At 40.0% G+C, this 16,730-nt stretch overlaps 1 protein-coding gene across 1 annotated transcript in view; it reads right to left on the minus strand.

Annotated features, from left to right (window-relative positions):
• dennd3a (DENN/MADD domain containing 3a) overlaps positions 1-16,730 on the minus strand; it is a 29,255-nt gene that overhangs the window by 6,713 nt on the left and 5,812 nt on the right. Inside the window, exons 4-24 of the mRNA XM_087834971.1 lie at positions 14,999-15,134; positions 14,430-14,545; positions 14,206-14,336; positions 13,986-14,097; positions 13,764-13,883; positions 13,580-13,678; positions 13,376-13,495; positions 12,796-12,911; positions 10,050-10,205; positions 9,826-9,922; positions 9,629-9,732; positions 7,979-8,178; positions 7,741-7,900; positions 7,385-7,541; positions 6,757-6,979; positions 4,928-5,007; positions 4,360-4,539; positions 4,071-4,241; positions 3,188-3,317; positions 2,916-3,023; positions 71-168 (exon numbers count right to left, since the gene is read on the minus strand). Of these exons, the coding sequence (XP_087691097.1) occupies positions 71-168; positions 2,916-3,023; positions 3,188-3,317; positions 4,071-4,241; positions 4,360-4,539; positions 4,928-5,007; positions 6,757-6,979; positions 7,385-7,541; positions 7,741-7,900; positions 7,979-8,178; positions 9,629-9,732; positions 9,826-9,922; positions 10,050-10,205; positions 12,796-12,911; positions 13,376-13,495; positions 13,580-13,678; positions 13,764-13,883; positions 13,986-14,097; positions 14,206-14,336; positions 14,430-14,545; positions 14,999-15,134 (2,814 nt within the window). The remainder of the gene's footprint in view (positions 1-70; positions 169-2,915; positions 3,024-3,187; positions 3,318-4,070; positions 4,242-4,359; positions 4,540-4,927; positions 5,008-6,756; positions 6,980-7,384; positions 7,542-7,740; positions 7,901-7,978; positions 8,179-9,628; positions 9,733-9,825; positions 9,923-10,049; positions 10,206-12,795; positions 12,912-13,375; positions 13,496-13,579; positions 13,679-13,763; positions 13,884-13,985; positions 14,098-14,205; positions 14,337-14,429; positions 14,546-14,998; positions 15,135-16,730) is intronic.

The following is a 16,730-nucleotide window of genomic DNA, read 5'->3' on the forward strand; positions in this document are numbered from 1 at the left end:
GTAAAAATGTCTGGAAACAATCATTTAGAGCAGTCTGAGCCTGATTATTCGTTTCATGTGTTCCTCTCACCAGTCTGGCATTCCCAACGTGGCAGGTGTGTGTGAGGGACCAGCTGGAGGCATCAAACACCATCACCTTCCCCTTATTTACCGATACCCATAATTGACCTGAAATAGAAAACACACACACACACACACACACACACACACACACACACACATAGAGTTTATCAGTTATTTCTCAACACCCTATCATTACACTTGGCCTGCAGTGAATATTACTTTTACAGATTTCTATGTCTTCTACTCCAGTGGCTACTTAGGAGTTTTCTTCCAGTGAAGGGAAACACTTCATGTCAACGTTATTTTGCAGCTCGACTCCACCCAACCAATCCAACGGTCAGATTTCTCCCAACGGATTCAGCACTTTTAAAAAATGCCCCAGCTCATGGGGAAGAAAAAAAAAGTAACATCCTGTGTTTTTACGTCAAGGAGCAGAAAAGGGCAGTGGAACAGAAGGTAAGAGGACTTATGAAGTGAAAAAGTTAGAAAAAGAAAAAAGTGTGGTGAGAACAGAGAGGAGAGGAGAGGGGGTGTGAACCGGATCTGTGCCAGGAACTCAATTCAGTGACCTATATTCAAACCGGAGAGGGAGAAAGAGTCCGAGAGGGCCGGGGAGGGAGGACCTGAATGGCCAGATTTGTTCTTTTTCACCAGCAGAAATCCCAAAGAGCAGCAGACTGCTACAGAAGAACTGAAATGTGTTTGTTAATGTGTGGATCACTGAGTGTGACTATGCTAGTGGCAGGGGTTAGTCTGCCACCAGCATGTATTTAAGTGGACCCAGATGGCTGCCTGCTGAAGGCCACTGAATGGCTCTGTGGATCTTTTTTTAAAGCTTTTCACTCACGGTCTTCCTGCCATATAATGTGCCAGGCTGTCGGTGCCCCAGGATAAAAATCAAGGATGCACTAAACAACTAAGGCCACAAATAATAACCACAATTCATAGGTGACATATTAAAGGAAGAAAAGAAATAAATAAACCACAAACTACAAAAAGATAGTTTCACTTCCTTGGCAGTTACTCTTCTATTGCTTTACACTAATATAAGGATGAATATCATTAAATATATATATATATTCTATGTTATTTAATGTTTTTCCGGTGTGGTGGAACGCACAGTTTACTGTGTCTTCTTAGGTGTTTAAATCAGGTGACTGTGAAGGCCATAAAATGATCTGCATTCTCATCAAATCACTCATCCCTTTGGCCTGTCAGGATCAAGCCGCCAGCCAACAACAGTCCACAGGTCCAGACAGAGACTTTTATTACACAAACTCTCTTCCCCTTGTTTACAGTCAACAACTAATTAGGACAGAAAAAAAGCCCTAAAGTAATTACTTAAAAAAAAACAACCTTCTGCATAGGGCTGTGCGATATGACCAAAATCTCATATCCCAATATAAGAATTCTATCGTCCGATAACGATATAAATCACAAAAATGTAACATTTTCTGTAAATTCTGTGAATCTCGGGCAGCTCGACTTGCGGGAAATGTTTCCAGCTGCGCGTCATGTAGCTGGACTCCAGTGTTTTAACCAATGACTGTATAACCGATGCATGAAACTATACATTTTTAGACATAAGTTGTAACGGCCGCCGTTTTCTTTGTGAGTATTTATTACACAGCGTGCTGCGGGGAAAAGCCTGTTCTAACGTTTGAGTCTAAGGTTTATTTTTTAGCACCTGGCGGCTCTTTTTTTAATTCTCATCCGTAAATAATCTGCTCTTTCACGTGATTCAGTTTATTTTGAAAAGTCTCAACAGGATCTTGAGCTTTATTGTGAAAGGTTTATGTGGAACATAAACAAGCGGACACGCGATGCTGTTACCGTTGTTGTTGCTAACGACAAGCGCTTGTCCGTCTGTAGTGTGGTTATATAAACTATAAGAGAAAGAGAGAACTTTAAGAAATTAATATAGCCACTACAGTGACCATCAAAATGATGAAAAAATATTGCCGTAAACAGTTTATTTTGTGACACCACGAATCAAACAGCCCTACTTCTGCAGTCCTTACATTTCTTCATAACTTATGTCAGTGTCTGTTCTTTATACTTCCTTTTAGAAAGAAGTAGAGTCTTTTTTTTTAAATTGACAGAATTATGAGAGAAAAGAAGTACCCTGAGACTTTTACACCCTGAAATATTAAAAGCTTACTTTTTCAGCATCACAATGATCCCAGACACACTGCCTTGATAAAACAAAAACAAAAAAAACCCAAAAACCATTTGCACACCCTCAGTCATGGCCTTCCCAGGACCCAGACAGCCCATACAGCCATTCCAACTGCAGTTTTGTAATCACTATGTAAAGCACTTATCCTGTGCTTTCCTATGATTTCACAGCTCACAATAAAAAGAAGAGAGTCCACATATTTATGACCATTTATTTAAGAGATTGAGAGGTTTCCTTCCCAGCATGTTTTTAAATATCTTGCAATTCCTTTTGCTGTTTACTGTAATATAAGACTGGGGAGGAAGTGTGGTTGAGAAACTTTATTGCATCTGCATGTTTTTTATGTCAGTGTGTGCCACAGTGATGACAGATAAACACCAGGTTGTTGTTTTTTTTGTGCATTAGTCAACATATATGTCAGTGCATGTGCGTTAGTGTCACAGTTAGAATGGGAAATTGCTCTGCTGCTCCAAAGAGCCAATCACATCATCGACTCCCACAATGACCAATAAAAAAGGGGAAGAGGCTGAAACTTGTTGTAACAGTGTTGATGAGAAATGGTGGAGAAACTGCTCGTTTACGGGACAAGCTGTGTGTCTGTGTGAGTGTGTGTGTGTGTGTGTGTGTGTGTGTGTGTGTGTGTGTGTGTGTGTGTGTGTGTGTGTGTGTGTACCTGATGTGTAGAGAAGAACATCCACAGCCTGAGGTGAAGCAAGTTCCAGCGAAGGGTTAATTTTGTGCTTTAGTATCTCTGCAGTTGTCTTGGGAACCATCATTGGGACTGGAGACAAAGCAAAGAGAAGCAACTAACCTTAACCAGGTGATGAAAGCACAAACTCAAAGTGAAAGATTACTGTAGTCTCGATGAGTCATAAAGTTTCCAAACGAGCACAGTTTTATTACGCAAATATGTCCATAACCATGACAAAGCACATCTTTCTCTACCTTCCATCTTGATGCGGTCAAAGTAAGCCAGCTTAGAAGCAGCATAGATAGCCTTGCTGCTCTGAAGACTTCCCACTACTGCGTCCATTAATAAGGCATTGGTCAGAGCTTGCTGCATGTACTGGGGGTCCTGAGAGAAAGATTTATAGAGAGACAGAATTTTTTGTTAAAAAAAAAAAGAGAAGGCGATGCTTATGGCTACGATCCATCTCAGAGGTCATACATATATTTCAGTCTTCATAATGCATTGACCAATCAAATCAAGTCAAATTAAAGATATATGGTCACTCTTTTTCAGAATGACTATATCTTAGTTTACTATTTTTTTTTTATGGTCTCAATAAACTTATCACACCCAAAAATACTTATATTGACATGATATACAAATAGGACAAGCTGTAAATATAGGCAATTACAACTGAAATAATCAACGATCAAACAAGATTTACATGTGACTAAGCAGTGCTGTAGATGTTTATCCTGTCAGACAAGTTGGACAGTCATCACAGGCTGCCTGACTATAGAAACTGACAATCAAAGGAAGTGAGAAATGACAACATTTTAAATAAAGAGAAGAGAACAACAGTGAGGGGGGTAAATGTGACAGACAGATATTTTACAGTTACATCTTTTGGTTTCACAAAGGAAACCCCCTGTGTTTGTTCAAGTGTGCCTATTTGTGTTCATGTATAACTGAGGGAATTTCAACCACTCCCTCACAGAAACTGACACACACTCAAACTGATGCCTGAATAAACACGAGGTATGAATAATAAACGAGCAAGGTAACTCAATAAATTTGCCTTTGTCCTGATGAATCTTATCATTTTCCTCTATGCTCCCTCACAGCAACACTCACACAGCCTCTTCATCACAGATTTACCTTGTGCTGGTCAGCTGTGAAGCGCCCGGCCCACATCTCTTTGACCATTAGGTTCCAAAGCTCAGTCTCCGTTTTCAAATTAGCTTCAAAAGTTTCCTTCCTTCCCCGGACACGAAGCTTCAGGCCTGGGATTCGCAGGAGCATGAAGGGAGCTGAGGAGACCTTTACTTCCTAAAAGAAAAAACAAAAATACACAAAGACAACATCTACTATAGATTGCCGTTTCAAGTCTTATCTTACTGGGCAGAGCTGTATTTGTATCTCGGGATTTCTCTTCTTTTAATCTCACATCTAAATCTCGGTACTGTGCCACCTCCACGTATCCTGGCCGTCCATCCGTGAGCAGGAAGAGCCGTCGCTGAGTCATGGCGATTTTCCCCACTCCGCGGCTCGTCTTTACTGAAGACGACACCTTGAAGACGCACTCGTTGGCCTCAATGTGCTCCAAAACAGATGTTGGCAGACAAACCTTCAGATCAAACGAACACAAAAACCTGCATAAAGTGCCAATTTGTTCAACTACAGTGTAAACTATTGAAGCTTCTGCCAAGTTTCTGCCACTGAAAAAACAAAAGAATCTTTTGTCATCCATAAGTCCAAAATTTCAGGTTTTTAATCTCAGAATTTTGAGTTACCACCTCATAGATCTGAGAAAATAATTCAAAATAATTGTAATTATTTGAATTTCAAGAAAATAAACTGAAATTTTAACTTAAAGAATGGCACTTTTTCCCCTTTTGCAGAAACAAAACTTAATAGTAGGTTTATAATTTAAATTATAATCTACACAGAACCGCAAATCACTGTTAATTCTCCCATCGTAATTTGTTTAAAGTAGTGTAAAGTACAGTACAGACCTCTTGTGCCTCAGCCTCAGTCTCTTTCCAGATGGTGTAAAAAACCTTGAACAAATCTGGACTGACCTGCTTCTGATGACCTGCATCAAACAAACACACACTTTCAAAACAACTGAAGAGAGTTTGTGGATAGTAGGTCTGATATATAAGTATCAGACCTACTTGGTCTGCAACAGTTTAAAACCTCATTTTAAACATCATTTAATAAAAATAATCAACTTTATTTGTAGAGAATTTATCAAAATCACTGTTATAAACATATCAAACAAATACCTAAGATACATATTAATATATGAATAAACAGGAAGGCACGATGAAAAACAATAGTTGGTTAAAATTCATAAAACACCCAGGTTCAAATCCAAAAATGTGTGTTTCATCCTCAAGCAAACAAGCTATAAGTGGCTCTATTTGTGTTTATCATATCAATAATATTTCCTCTGTCTATAGCAGATATTCCAAAAATGTTCTAATGTGATTAATTATGGGTTTTTAAAAATCATTTTTAAAGAGTCAGTCAGCCACAATTTACTGCAAAACATTACAATGTAGATGTTCAAATATCATCAACGCTGGCAATTTGCACCTTTAAGTAAATATGTTGCAATTAAAACAATTAAGAGTAAAATAAAAAGAAGAACATTTAAGAATAAAAGTTCATACTAAAGCCTTCAGATAGGAATAAGTCTTTAAGTTGTCATAAACCCAGAATTGTGTCACAAACTCTCATAAACAGGCATCTGCTTGCTCTCTGAGTCAGCTCTGTTTCTCTTTCCAAGCATGCCTGCAGAGTGAGCGACTGCAAGTTGCAATCCCTACTGTACTCCAACAATGGCCACATACAGTGCATCACCTCTGTGCACCCCCACACCCAACCAACCACCCAGAGAGATAGGAAACTATGTTCTCACCCACTGAATCCCACACAGTCACCGCCTGACTGCCTTTTTTTATTTAACATCAACGCTTTCGTAACACGTTCTAAAATTACTACATAACCATGTGTTATGTTGTAGTCATTTTTATATAAACACCACTTTAAGTGACTATACAACAGGAACTTATAATAGGAAACAGTAATTATAATACATTTACAATGCAAAAGGAGATCCAAATCCTGTTGATGTGACTCTGAATCTTATCCTCCGCAGTGAAAGTAGAAAGGAAAACCTGACATTAGCCTGTCACAACCTCCAACAGGATGTTATGACAGAAAAAAAAAAAAGAAAGAAGGTGTTTTCCAAAATCCCAGTGTGCAGGCAAAGATAAGTTCTCACTGTAAGCTTCCTTCCTTCTTTTCAATCACATATGTTTTGCAAAAGCATCAGTTTTTCTCCCCCTTTCTTAGTGACACTCTTTCCCAAATTATTATTACTACTGGAACTGAAAATCTTTACTACACACGCCAAAGCTTTAATATCTAAAACCAACACAAGAAAAATCTTAGCTAACATGAAAGTTGTCAGATCAGGGACTGTGGAACTACTTGCACCTTGTGAACTGATGCTTCTTTTACTGAAAAAGTCACCTCTGTTCCGACTGAGAACACCTCGAGTATGTGCAAAAAGTAAACAGCAAATAAAAAGAGGTCATAGGGCAACGAATGCCCAGTGAAGCTCTGGTTATGCCTTCAAGAAAGAGTGAGGTAATGTTTAACCCGAAGAATAAATATTTTCTTGGAAAAAGAGAGGAAGAAGGGCAAGGACACAGGAAATATCCTGTGAGTGTGTGCATGCGTGCTTTACCAATTCTGACATGCTTTAGTGAGAGAGTACAAAGCAGTCTCCCAGTTTTATGCATAAAGTCTTGTTGAATAAATAAGTACCTACCTACAGTTAGAGCATCAAAGAGTCTCTGAATAGTTCCTTGGTCTTTAACAATGCCAGACTCCTGGACACATTTCACAAACTCCTCAAGCTGCATGTATTTTGTCGGCAGCTGGAATCTCTTTATGGTGCCTTCCTCGTGCCCGTTTCCACGGCCCGCACATTCCCGCTCCTGGTCCCTTTTGACTCGACTGATAAGCCGTTTGAGTTCAGCCTTTCTATCCGCCTGTCGGGAGATTTCAACATTATGGCAGAGGCCTTTGTTTATTTATTTAACTGTCAGTAAGATTACACACAAACCACTAAGATGGACTTCATTTAGACTAGAAGGTGAGGTGGAAGCAGTGGACTTGCCCTTTTTTGCACCGAAAGTCATTACTGTTAAAATAATCTGCAATCACCTACTTATCCTGTGATGAGAAACTGAGTTGCTGACATGATATTTGATGCTGTTAACACCTCACAATCTTACTGAGGGTAGTTTGTAAAGAAAGAAGAAAACTATGGTTACTTAAACACAAGTATATTGTGTTTAAGTGGCTAAAGGTGTAATTAACTAAGGTGGTTCTAGGCAACAGGGTTTATATCTGCAGGGAGAGTAAAACACACAGTCATGACAACCTGAACTGACCTGTAAACGTTCAGACTCTGGCAAAGAGTCCACTAAAGACTTAACCATCTGAGAGGGAAAAATATCAGAGTCTGTCTTGTACAGACTCTGGAAGTCCTCTAATGCATCAAGACGCCTGTTGGACACAGTGTTGACCAAACCACGCAGATAATGGTACCTGAACAGAGAAATAGATAAGATGGTTAGGGATCTGACACCATATAAGGTTCAGATATTGTTAAAATGACTTAAATAGAGACATCCATCCATCCATCCAAAAATTTATACAATTTATTGAAGAAACGTGAACCTATTTCCTTGTACATTTTTATAAATTTCTACTTTATATGAGATTTCAGCTTTCTTCGTTCTCGTACCTGGCCAGTAGAGCAGACTCTTCCGGTGGTGTAGCATTAATAGCTTTCCCCAGTGAAGCAATCATGTCAGAATAATAGTTTTGGACATAGTGGTAGGCCAGCGGAGGAGGGAATTCTGGAAGACGGAAAACTTTCACTGCTTTCTTGGGGGACTTTAAACCTGAAGGGAGACAAACAAAATTAGAAACTGATTGCTACTTGGCTAAATCACTTTCACTTTTCCTTAACTGGGACTGACCAATATCAGGTGTCATCTTCCTGCAGACTGTTTTGGGCCTGATGATGGGTAAAGTTTCACTGACAGACTGCACCAGATTTGGCAGGCTGGCTCCCAGCCTTTTGCTCAGCTTGTTGTCAGGGCTGGCATATGTTCTGTAGCCAGACCTGGATAGCTCAGACATAGGAGGACGCCGGGGAGACTCCGTCATTCCACGATTCCTGAATAGAAAAATGATTGAGGCACAGATTGTGTTTTCTTTATGGTTGGTGATGACAGCAATCAGGTGAAAGTAATTGAATCAGACAAATCTATTTATTTACAGAGGATGCATTTTTAACATGTCATTTATGACTGTAAAATCTCTATAAACAAATATCTGAATGAAAAAAAAAGTCTGAGTTTTACTGACCAATCATTCTTCAGCTGGCTTTGGTTGCATACTCTGTGCAAAACAGCAAAAAAGGACTGCATTTGCTAAAAATCTATTCTGACATAGCTGTTAATCATATTCTATGTATTTGTCTTTTATGGTGTTTTATTTTCTATTTATATGAATTTGCAAATTATGACCAAGGACAGAGGAGGAATTTTTGGCCAACAAATCTGTTGCCTGCACTGGAAGCTTGTTATCCCCAGAGGCCAAGTCAGCAAACTAGCTGACATGTTATGTGATGACAGTAAAAACATCTCCAAAGCAAAGTATTCTAATGAAAATCCTGATTTAATGTCAATTGCAACCAGCACTGGAACAAATGCATGACCACAACAAAAGTCATTCAATCTAGTTATTCATTATGAGTTTCATGAGTCATGAGCACCTTAGCTCTAACTTCTCGATCCTAACCTTTGTGCGCTTGTTTTGTTAAATGATTATATTTTTAGGGCAGCAAGTAAGAACCATTTAATCTCTTTTTTAATTTATTATATATTATAACCCCAAATTCACACCTTATAGTCAAAACCCCAAGCAGATTTATATAAGACTTACATTTTCTGACCAAGACAAGAAGTCAGAGAAATGTAATTTACTGAAATAAAAGATCAGCATTAGCATGTAAGATGACATTCACTATTGTTTAATATGAATTTTGTGGTCCTTTTGACCAGTTTCAAAAATTTGTATGATTTGACTGGTCCTCATTCAAAGAGAGTGATGAAGGGCTGAAATAACAGTCTTTACTTATAGTGATTTATTTTTTCCCCTCTGGCACAAAAAGCTAAATAAATTACTAAAAAGCACTACACAAAAAGGCTATTCATACACTGGTATCTACACAAACCTTTTCAGCATGTGGGTCACTTTAGCAGTTAAAAAATGCAAAAATCTACATTTTACAAACTCACCCAGAGTAGCTCTCCTCCCCCCCCCTCCTCCCTCCAAAACACAATTAATGATATTAATAATGTACTGCCAAAACAGCTGCTGCTCGTTTAACAGGTAGAGCAGCTCTGAGATAATCTTGGATTCAGTTTCAGCCTCAGTATATTGCAAGGAGTACAGACAGGAAAATGCTGAGTAATGACTCACAAGTAAATTACACTAAGACAGTGGACACCTGCTGTACCTGTTTGAGAGCTACAACCTGAGATTGTTTGACAAAACGTGTAATGTTGGAACAGATTAACATTCACACTGAAACCGGTGATGACATCATGCTCTTATCATACTTGTGCATGAGATTACGCGTGTTCTGCTCCATCCGGCTGAAGGTGTCCCATTTCCTGTTTAGCCGGTCACGCAGGAATGAGTGGAAGATGTGAGTTTCTAATACCTGAGATAGCAACAAAGAGAAACGCGTAAGAGCAGTTAGCGTTTTTGTGTTTACCAGTGGGCGCTTTTTTAGTTTGTAGAGGTGGGAGTGTACCTTCTTGTAAAACAACTGGTCTGCTGGCTCCCTCGTTCTCAGAAATTCCTCGCTGTTAAAAACCCTGTGTTCATGGCTTAGGAAGTCCTGCACCCCACTGACAAAACCATCCATATACATGGAATTGAAGCAAAGAAAGAGAGGGAGAGTGATAAAATGATTTTAAATATACCCAGTTTGTATAATAGTAAACATTTATTTCTATGACATTTGCAAAGCTGTACCTGAAGATGTTGACCACCAATTCTAGGGCGATATTTTGTATCTGTGTGTTGAGCCGTCTCTGCCAGTCTCTGCGTTGAGATCGCAGAGCATTAGCATCGGTTCCAGCTGCAAGATGGCACAGCTCCAGGTCAAAATGAAGCTGCAGACTCTCTGCCCTGCACACAGACACAGACATACATACAACCCAAATATGTATTTTTTTTAAAAAAAGGACTTCATTTAAAATTCACTGCCTTTGTAATTTCATTTAGGCAGTTTTTAGGGCAGCAGTTGTAACATTTAGTTCAAAAGTTGATGTGATTCGAGCTGAAAGAGTTGCATGCCAAACCTCAGTTTGAACATACAGTGGGGCAAAAAAGTATTTAGTCAGCCACCGATTGTGCAAGTTCCCCCACTTAAAATGATGACAGAGATCAGTAATTTGCACCAGAGGTACACTTCAACTGTGAGAGACAGAATGTGAAAAAAAAAATCCATGAATTCACATGGTAGGATTTGTAAAGAATTTATTCGTAAATCAGGGTGGAAAATAAGTATTTGGTCACCTCAAACAAGGAAATTCCCTGGCTCTCACAGACCTGTAACGTCTTCTGTAAGAAGCTTTTCTGTCCCCCACTCGTTACCTGTATGAATGGCACCTGTTTGACCTCATCATCTGTATAAAAGACACCTGTCCACAGCCTCAACCAGTCAGACTCCAAACTCCGCCATGGCCAAGACCAAAGAGCTTTCGAAGGACACCAGGAAAAGAATTGTAGACCTGCACCAGACTGGGAAGAGTGAATCTACAATAGTCAAGCAGCTTGGTGTGAAAAAATCAACTGTGGGAGCAATCATCAGAAAATGGAAGACATACAAGACCACTGATAATCTCCCTCGATCTGGGGCTCCACGCAAGATCTCATCCCGTGGGGTCAAAATGATCATGAGAACGGTGAGCAAAGATCCCAGAACCACACGGGGGGACCTGGTGAATGACCTGCAGAGAGCTGGGACCAAAGTAACAAAGGTCACCATCAGTAACACACTGCAACGGCAGGGAATCAAATCCCGCAGTGCCAGACGTGTTCCGCTGCTGAAGCCAGTGCATGTCCAGGCCCGTCTGAAGTTTGCCAGAGAGCACATGGATGATACAGCAGAGGATTGGGAGAATGTCATGTGGTCAGATGAAACCAAAGTAGAACTTTTTGGTATAAACTCAACTCGTCGTGTTTGGAGGAAGAAGAATACTGAGTTGCATCCCAAGAACACCATACCTACTGTGAAGCATGGGGGTGGAAACATCATGCTATGGGGCTGTTTTTCTGCCAAGGGGACAGGACGACTGATCCGTGTTAAGGACAGAATGAATGGGGCCAAGTATCGTGAGATTTTGAGCCAAAACCTCCTTCCATCAGTGAGAACTTTGTCATGTTGGAAGACCCAGCCTCGTTTCATCTTCAATGATCCAAAACACACCGCCCGGGCAACAAAGGAGTGGCTCCGTAAGAAGCATTTGAAAGTCCTGGAGTGGCCTAGCCAGTCTCCAGACCTCAACCCCATAGAAAATCTGTGGCGGGAGTTGAAAGTCCGTGTTGCTCGGCGACAGCCCCAAAACATCACTGCTCTTGAGAAGATCTGCATGGAGGAATGGGCCAAAATACCAGCTACTGTGTGTGCAAACCTGGTAAAGACCTATAGTAAACGTTTGACCTCTGTTATTGCCAACAAAGGTTATGTTACAAAGTATTGAGTTGTATTTTTGTTATTGACCAAATACTTATTTTCCACCCTGATTTACGAATAAATTCTTTACAAACCCTACCATGTGAATTCATGGATTTTTTTTTTTTCACATTCTGTCTCTCACAGTTGAAGTGTACCTCTGGTGCAAATTACTGACCTCTGTCATCATTTTAAGTGGGGGAACTTGCACAATCGGTGGCTGACTAAATACTTTTTTGCCCCACTGTATAATGCTTCTCTCTATAAACAGACATGTTATGCTCATTTTTAGCTAGGGTGACCAGATGTTGCTGTTTATGCTGGACTGCACAGAATTTTTATTTCGTGTCTGTCCCACATTTTGACTGATTCTGCAGAACAAGCACTTTTGTAAAGGGAAGGCTTTTTGTTATATTCAGAAAAATGTTAACGAGCCTTATGCATACTCATTAGGATAAAAAGCTTGTATCTATTTAGCAAGAGACTTTGAAATAAAATATATTTGTCCTGTTCTTACTAAATGAAAAGCCACCAACATGTAGAATTTATTGTATTGTATTTTAAGTTAAATATACCTCTTAGCATTGTTGATGTGTTCCACTTTGTCCCACACAAATTCCTGCATATTTAGCTTGTTGGGATCTGGTCACTCCATTTCCAACTCCATATTCTTATTTTAGAGCAGCTGAACATTCTAAACAGGCCCTTTTTCATCTTATACTGTCCATCTGCCTGAAATAAATGGTTTTAACTACTGTTTCTTAAAGGCCTCTTAATCTATGTCTACTTTCTTCTGATTGGCTGCCCCCTGGCCAACACTTCCTGTTCAGTGCCAACCTGATGTCAGCTTGACACAACTGTCAGAAACAAAATCTTGGCTCACAGGCATTGTGTTGACATTTGTGGATCTAACTTACTGAAATCTAATAAGGGCACCAACACTATAAGAGTACACAAAATAAGTAAAAGCATAATAGTTCCTTTTATTGTCACACTATCAATTAAGCAGTCTACTTTTACATTGAAGCACATGTTTGTTACCTTGATGTAAAGCTCTCAGCTGCAACCAGAGGGATAGCAGGCAGGTCGACTGTTTCGCACCACGATGTCTGAATGCTGCCATCATCGATGTTCACAAGAATGAGGTCTTCTGTCTCCTATTCCCACAAATGAGCACATACAGACGTATATATTGTAGGTACAATCGGTACAGTAGAGTACAATCCAGCCTAACAGAAGATCTCAGTCTGACAAACAGACTGCCTCTGTAGAATATGTGGACTCAGCTTGAATAAAGACGAATACAGATGAGAACAAACAGCTATTGTTGGATGCTGTATGTGAGCTCAACTGAGACAATTTACAAAGAAAATTTTAATTTATTATTTATTTTCTTCAATGTACGTCTAGTAATTACTGTAAAGGTTATTATAAGCTTAAGCTAAAATCCCCAAATATTTAAAACACCACTTCCTTAGATAAGAAAGGTTTCCACGATCTATCTGTTGTCAGCAAGGAAGGAAACCAAGAGTGTACTCCCTCATTATGGTTTTAAAAAAAAGCACACGTAGACACAAAAAGCCTAATGTTTAAACGCTGATAACGACAGCATTGTACTTACTGCAGCAACCTCTTCAAAATGACTGATGTGACAGCCCATGAGAAAGGCAGTGGGAGCCATTATGAAGTCCAACATTCCTCTCGCCAAGACGGGAACATAAGGCTGCTGCCAGGACAGAGGCTGAAAGAGAAAACACGGCTAAAATATTTAGAAATGAAAAATAAGCCAATATGGGCACTTTAACACGATGTTCTTTACACTAACCTGGAGGTACAACAGCAGACACTCTGCAACAAGAGTGAGTCTGGCCCAGTCACAGGAGAACAAGACCAGTCGCTGCTCTTGGAGAAGGTAGGACAACACCTGAAGAGTGAAAAAATACTTAGGAGCTCATATTTTCTGTCATATTTAAATGCTAAATGCAATACCACGCTGCCATATGCAGTACCTGGAGCAATACGGTGTGAGTAAAACAGAGGAAAGGCAGATGCAGGTCGATGTCAACAACAGGACTGTCCTGATCCTCTCTTGATGGAAGATATACTTGAAGAGGACGAAGACTGAAAGACTAACAAAGAGAAGAATTTTACTATAATGTTCTATCAGAGCTGTCTGAGACAAAGACAATAAGGTGGAGTTATCTGATGGAGAAAGAAAAGTTTTTCCTGACCACATGCAGCTGTCCAGGAGGGGGTAACGGCACAAGGGACAGCTTGGCTGAAAACTCCTTCACTGTCTCCTCAAAATCGGCTTGTCTTGCAGTATGAAGCTGGACCAGGAGACTGAGCATGTGCAGGAAGGAGGCCAAATGAAAGATTAATTTAAATGCACAAAGTAAAACACAACCAAGGTCAAGGTTATTTATCAACTGTATGTTCAAAAGAAGTTACCATGACAGGCAGTCTTTCAGGGCATTGTAGTAGGGGAACTTGGAGATGATACACACAGCAAAGGGTGCGTAGAAACGTGCTTTAGTTGAGCTTCCCCTGTGACCGTTCTGGAAGACACCTTCCTGACAGGACTGACACAAAAGGAAGCAAATGAGTAATACTGATTGCCTGCACTGATTAGTCCTAGCATGTCCTTCTGTTAAATTGAGAGTATGCATTTGTACCGGCACAGCTCTGTAGTATTGCACCACGACTCCATGGGTTCGGTTCCCAAACATGTCAGTAAAAACCAGGAAGTGATAACTGTCTTGTTTCTGCTCACTGGCTAACTCAAGACCACCTAGATGAAAAAAAAAAACAGAGATATTTTAAGATTATGCCATACAACAAAATGCACAGATGCTCGTTAATTTAATCCTACTGTCAGTGTCTCCAAGAGACAAAACAATAAGAGTGGAAACGTCCTGCCTGCCAGTGAAAGTGGCTATATGCAAATGCAATTTCATAATGCCTCTAAACCTAGATTAAAGAGCAGGAAAATGGGACTTCTAATGCTTAGACTGGAAAAATGCATCTAAGCATGATGCACGAAGCACGAAGAAAGAAAGAAGAATACCTGGCATTAGTAAAAACCTATCAGTCTAGATACAGTCATTGCCTAAGAATAGATTACTCAAGCAACAGACTGGATTATTGTGTAATTCTGTATTTATTATGAGTGTGTGCAGCAGTGCTATTCAGCTTAATCCTCAGTAATGTTTAGTTTGTCACAATGGAAATTTACACAGAATACCTGGGAAGCATAGCTCTGGTAAAGCAATAAGATCCAAATCCTTTGGAACACTGATGTCTTCTGTTGCTGATGACACTTCAGCGCGATTGGCTGCTTCTCCATTAGACAGAGTCTCTGCACCACGATCTCTCCTCTTCTGCAAAAAAGAAAAACGCATGAGCAAGAAACTCTTTTGCAAGAGTGCCCTGGGCCCAGACATGAAGCATTAACCTGGAAGAACATTCAAGCATTGCAAAGAAGGGCCCTGCCCAGGGCTGAACCCAGGACTTCTTGCTGTCAAGGAATTGAGCCACTGTTCTGCAGATAGTCTGTTTTTTTGTTTACTCTATAACACTAATAATAACACAGGACAACAAAGATTTTGCTACTGGGAATAAAACATGTTATTTACATGAAATATAGTGTGCTGATTCCAAATCTGAAGTCAAAATTCACCTTGGACGTCTAAATCTTAAGTTAAAGGCCAAGTACTACCACTACGTGGTAAATGAGCCCGCGTTTGTAACACATCATGGCAGCAGCGTGTTCCTGCAGCGTCAGCAGTTGCTAAGCCTCTATATAATGCAAGATTGGCCAAGCGCAAGCTTATAGTTTACAGAACTGTTTTCTTATTTTGCTAGCAAGTCTATTGGTGTGTTTTATCCTAAAGATGAGTAGGTGGAGCTGTGTTAACCATCCAGACAATCTTTGCTATATTTGTGCTAAATACACCCCATGCAATCAGAGTAACAAAAAGCTTTCTGTTCCTATTGCTCATGCTGTGGGAATGAAAGAGACACATGAGTCAATGGAAGCTGATTAACTATTCAAATCACAACTGGGACATTTGTGGTGACCTGAAGGTTGTGGCACTGCTGTTGAGTCTACAGTTGGGGTACACAGAACACATGTCCTTTCTGTGCCTATGGAACAGTTGTGATGATAACAATCATTACAAAGTGAAGCAGTGGCCATCCAGAGTTGAACACACTGTTTGCCGATACAATGTGCTACATGCATCACTGGTTGATCCACTAAAAGTGTAACTTCCACCACTTCACATTAAACTGGGCCTAATACTTTGACATGGCAATTGATGGTAATGGAAATGGCCTCCAGTATTCTGAAGGATAGGTTTGGAAAAAAATTCCTGAGCTAAAAGCAGGAATTTTTGTTGGAATTTTTGACATCTGCAAAATGATGCGTTCAGCTCCAAACTGAACATGCTTGAACTTTCTACTTGGGATGCATTTCTGCTAGTTGTGTAACACTTTCTTGGCAACCATCGGGCTGAAAACTATGTTGAACTTGTAAGCAACATGTTAGCAGCGTATCAGCAACTCGACTGCCAAATGTCACTCAAAATGCATTTTTTGCATTCTCATCTGGATTTTTTCAGTCCAAATATGGGTGATGTAAGTGATGAACATGGAGAACAATCCAACAAGGATATTGACACCACGGAAACAAGATATCAAGGCAGCTTCAACCCCAACATGATGGGCAATTACTGCTGGTTTCTGCAGTGATCAAGTGCAGACTCTCACAACCGCAAAAGCAAGTGCCTAAAGCACTTTTGAACAGTGCATGTGTATTGCATAAAGACTCGAGTGAACTTATTATTTACACGTTTGTTAATGTGAACAAGTTTTTGTAATCTCTCACAACTTCAGAACCTGACGTCCTAGGCTAAATCCAACTACAGATTTGGACTCAGCACAGTAGTATGCTTTAGTAAGTAGTATAAGTGTCT

Source organism: Neolamprologus brichardi, chromosome 22, assembly GCF_056152115.1.
Source record: "Neolamprologus brichardi isolate AB-2024 chromosome 22, ASM5615211v1, whole genome shotgun sequence".
Lineage (NCBI taxonomy): Eukaryota > Metazoa > Chordata > Actinopteri > Cichliformes > Cichlidae > Neolamprologus > Neolamprologus brichardi.